The sequence below is a fragment of the Rhinolophus sinicus genome, linkage group LG06 (assembly GCF_036562045.2).
Source record: "Rhinolophus sinicus isolate RSC01 linkage group LG06, ASM3656204v1, whole genome shotgun sequence".
NCBI lineage: Eukaryota > Metazoa > Chordata > Mammalia > Chiroptera > Rhinolophidae > Rhinolophus > Rhinolophus sinicus.
In genome coordinates this window covers 50,082,866-50,087,438 of record NC_133756.1, presented here as the reverse complement: position 1 = coordinate 50,087,438, position 4,573 = coordinate 50,082,866, and the positions used below count along the sequence as shown (strand labels likewise).

The 4,573-nt window shown below is 35.9% G+C and overlaps 1 protein-coding gene across 4 annotated transcripts in view; it reads right to left on the bottom strand.

Moving 5' to 3' along the window:
* Window positions 1–689: 689 nt before the first annotated feature.
* The window catches only part of LMO4 (LIM domain only 4), a 16,702-nt gene continuing 12,818 nt past the window's right edge, over window positions 690–4,573 (bottom strand). For all 4 annotated transcript variants that reach the window (XM_019751763.2, XM_019751765.2, XM_074335094.1 and 1 more), the window contains exon 5: window positions 690–1,475. In XM_019751763.2, coding sequence (XP_019607322.1) covers window positions 1,467–1,475 — 9 coding nt within the window. In that variant the 3' untranslated portion in view covers window positions 690–1,466. The remainder of the gene's footprint in view (window positions 1,476–4,573) is intronic.

The window sequence follows — 4,573 nt, the reverse complement described above, 5'->3', positions numbered from 1 at the left end:
ACTCTGCTGCCTAGAACTAACAACTAAATATCTCAAGACTACTATTATATGAATTCCAAATCCTTCCCTAAGCATATGGAAAGGCAGAATCAGTAGAGGCGTGTAAGAGCAAAACAAACAAATCACACAGCAGACCCCATGAGTCTGAAAGCTCACCAGGAAATGGCTGCTTCACCCACTGAAGATGACTATAAAAGAGCACTGGGACCTAAGAACTAATGGAACTTCAAAATACGTACAGGTATGCTTTAGAAATATTATTTCCTTCAAAAGCTATAAACTTGGTAAGAGAACAAGATGGTTATGCCACATTCTTTAACATGCTTTTCATCCATACCCAAGGTTTTCCTATTGCAAAAAAAGGAATAAATGTAATAGCTGAAGAATCAAATATTTATATATAAACACAAAAGATTCACTGTGATATAGGAGAAGTATAATGAAGTGCCGTTAACAGAATATTTTGAACTTATAAAAAAGATTCCGTTAGAAACATTGCTTTGTACCCCTGCCAAAAATGGCATGGTTAAGTAATTTGAAGAATATCTTATTGGCCCAGAGCTAAATAAATATACACACCACCTCCCTCACCCCTAAAATTTAAAGTGAGTTTGGTATCAAATAAAAAACCTATGTTTTTCCAAAATACAGAAGAGAAAAAGCAGTGTTTAAACCCAAACGCCATCAAATATTTTTTTCTTTTAAGTTTTTATTACTTAAATACACCATACTAGAGCAAATGTCTCTGAAAATATCACAAATAAAAGATTTTTTCTTCATTCAGCAAATTAGAAGTAGGGGGAAATTTCTACACAGTAGCTGTTATGAGCCTGATTTTTTTTTCCAATTTTTTTTTCCTTTTTTGTTCTTTTTTTTCTTCGCCATGGGAATAGCAACATTAGGACGAAAACACTTACATGCATACATACATTGTATTTTACAGAGATACAATAAAAGTGTTTGTGATAGAATATCACAAAAGCCACATCTTTTTCCTTTATCTCATGTTCAGTTTTGATTGAAACACATTTCCTTACAACACTTAAATATACAAAGAGCAAATAGAATGTTGTTAAGGTAAAACACAGGGTACAAACTCTGGCCAGTGCCCTGCTAATTGTTAATGAGGGTAGAAAGCAGATTTGAATGCTTCTTTTAATTAGCTTCATTAGTCATTTCCCTCCTCCCAAGCTCCCTCCCCCCAAGATGTCCTCCGGTGGATCTTTTTTCATTTTCTCTACAGTCTCCCATTAGCCCAGGTTCATGGAGTCCTTAATGTTCATATTCAGTCATTTTAATACACCAATAAATGCAGGAAGGGCAATCAAGACTAAAGAAGGTGCAATGGCATGGAGCTGGCACTGGTGCTAGCTACAAAGGTGACTTGTCTACTGAAGACACATGGGATCCACCTGTGATGAACAAAATCTGAGATGAAGGCACGCATTCTGCATTACTCTGACCTTTTAGCAGACCTGCAAGAAATAAAAACGGGCATCTTAGCTAAAATGCTAAATTTGAGAGATATTAAACTCAAACATGACTGCTTTTGTCTTCTCTATATTCACTAATCTTCTTTTATTAGATTACTTTCCAACTGTGACTTGATGAAGCCTTTCTACGCTACTTACTCTGGCAGTGAAGAACTAAAGCATAACATTTTCTGCAGTTTTACTAGCAGAGAAAATGAGACAATAAATGGACTTTCAGAAAGTTTCTCACGTAAAGTTCTAAAATGAATTGCTTAACTGTTAAAAGTAAGTTTCTTCCTGAAAGGAATGAATTATAACATCTTGCCTAATAGTCGAATCACACATTTTAGAGCCAAGCCCCACCCCCAACTCGGGAAGTTTTGGGTTAATATGCTCAACTGTGTAACCCTGGGAAGTTACTTAACCTATCTCTCAGTTTTGTCATCTTTAAAGTGGGGATGATATGGCTGTCGTACGGATTACATAATAAATATGGAGTATTTTCAACACTGCATGGCACTTAATAAAAGCTAAGCAAATAGTGGCAGTTATTATTATTCTGATATCCCCATGAGATAGCTATTCACCTATGCCCTTGTCTACCTATAGGTATGTATCTGTATGTTTATGTATACACACACACACACACACACACACACATTCAGATACTACTTTTCACTTAGTATTTCCTTTCTGCTATGTACTTAATGTTACATAAATATTCCAAATATATGAATCAAACATATGTAATGTGTTAATCACTTATGATCAATTAAAAGAATGTAGTTCAATGTCTAAATTAGAAATGGTAATCCACATAGTCGTCAGATACAATCTGTTTGCAATTACCAAAATGAAATAATATATATTAGGTTTTTATGGTTTTAAATGACATTCTGAGCTTCCCAGGAAGTTCTCGTTTCACTCTTTCCCTAACTTACTAAAAGCCTGAAGTCTATTAGGAACTGCAACCCCCCACTTCCAAGCTAATTAAAGTGGTGGAGGCTTAATTCCCCAGAGTGGAAGCTCAGTGTGAGAAAGGTAATTTGTCTGTCCAGAACAAAGATGCGGCAGCAGCCAGTGAGCATATTTAATAAATGAGCATCAAATGTCCTCCACGATGGACACACACACACACACACACACACACACCAATTATGTAACTACAAGGGGACTGCGAAGTGATATGTAAACTAGGACACTCGCTAAATTTTTCCCCAACTAAAGAGGTGTGATCTCTTGTTTTACTGAAAAGCACAGATAATTCTAGATGGAACCATCACTCATGAATGGAAGAAAGAATTCCAGGGCAGGTAAAAATTTATGGAAAAAAAAAAAGGAAAAAAATGTGTCACAATTCCTGATTGTATATACATAACTCTCTAGAAGGCAATATTCCCCTAAGGATAGGCAAGCCTCCTTTAAATGATATAGGCTATAACATTTTGTAGATCCTTGAACACTAATGGTCTGAGATTTCAGCAAAGAAACCATATGATTTAAAAGCTTAAAATCTTTTCTCAGAATATACAAAAGCCAGTGATGCATAACAAGAACTAAACTACACATCCCAGACACTGGGAACAAATTTCAGGAGAATAAAAGTTTCAAGGGACCGGATGATGGGAGGGGGGTCTACACTTTCCAGACAATTAGCTGCCTTTAAAGAAGGGATTACAAATAATCAACTCATTACTTTTAAGCCAGAGGATGCTTGGGTATATTTATTATGCATCATGTACTAAAAATGTAATTGGTTCTGTGAATAGAAGGAAAACAACCAAAATTAATGTCCAATTTTCCCTACCAAAAATATGGAGAACGCAAGAGAAAAAAATAATAAAATGGAGCTATTTGTCATTTCGCCCCATCTCCTCTCTTCCAGAAAAGAAACGCCAGAGGCTTTTGGAAAAATAATTTTAAAGCATTCTCTAGGTCCAAAAAGCCGTTCCACCAGGAAGTGTGTTTTCATTACCTCTTCCCCCTTGCCCTCTCATTAATATCTCTCTGGACCACGTTCGGCTTGCCCAAAACCTTTATTTACAAAAACTACCTTGTGAATTGATTGTGTTCATGGTGAGCTGAGCACCAAGGGCAAACATGTGAGACATTTATACCAACAGGGAAATGTTCTTAATTAACATCACCCCAAAACACAGCTTCTTACCAACATCTGACAAGACCATATCCTTAAGTTATATTTCCTTATGTCTTTTAAGAGCTATTAATTTTTGAAGGCCACCTGTCTCTTTTGGCTTCCAACATTAAGAAAATATACACTGGTAGCTTCATATTCATTGCTAATATGTTTATGTTCCAAAATGAACACCCTACCTTTTCCCCACATAGAAAAAGGTGTGGAAAACAGAAGACTTATATGAAAGGCACAGTACACGCAATCTTATAAACACGTAAACCAGATTTTTATCCAGGTTTCCTCCCAAACACCTCTAAATTTACATCATCTTGTGCTCAATAAGACAGTACTGAGACCCCGCTCATATTTCTAACGTGTCCTTTGCACCAAGTCCCCAGCTAACATTGCTACCGCCTGCATTCAGTGCTTCAGTTTAGCTACATTTTCCATCTTGTCTCCACAACCTTCAATTCTCACACCATGCATGTTGGTAAGCTGTGACAATCATTTTTTATACTTGGCTAAGTCAGGGAAAGAAATGGTATAAAACCAGCAACAAACTTCAGACAGAATTGGGAGGAAAACTAAGCTGTTACAATGGAGGGGTGGGGAAGAAATCAACCATTTTATTCCTAGCTCATTTTTCTTTGAGCTACCAAGTATAACTACAAATGGCTTTGCCTCTAAATTGAAATGGGTATCTCAAAATATTTATGTTACCCATTCATTGCTCTCAACTCTGCCCTACAGATTCACCTCATTACAATTCAAACCATAAAAATCTGTACATATTTATATGTATTGGCAATCCTTAAAACAGCTTGAAATCAATGGTGACTGGTTAATTTGCAATAAAAAATTAGACTTCTATTCTTAAAATGGTATTTTATGTAGCTTCCTGTATAAGTAAATTAAAGTGGGCATACTGTGATGTAATTAACATTTACTTAATAAAGAAATGGAA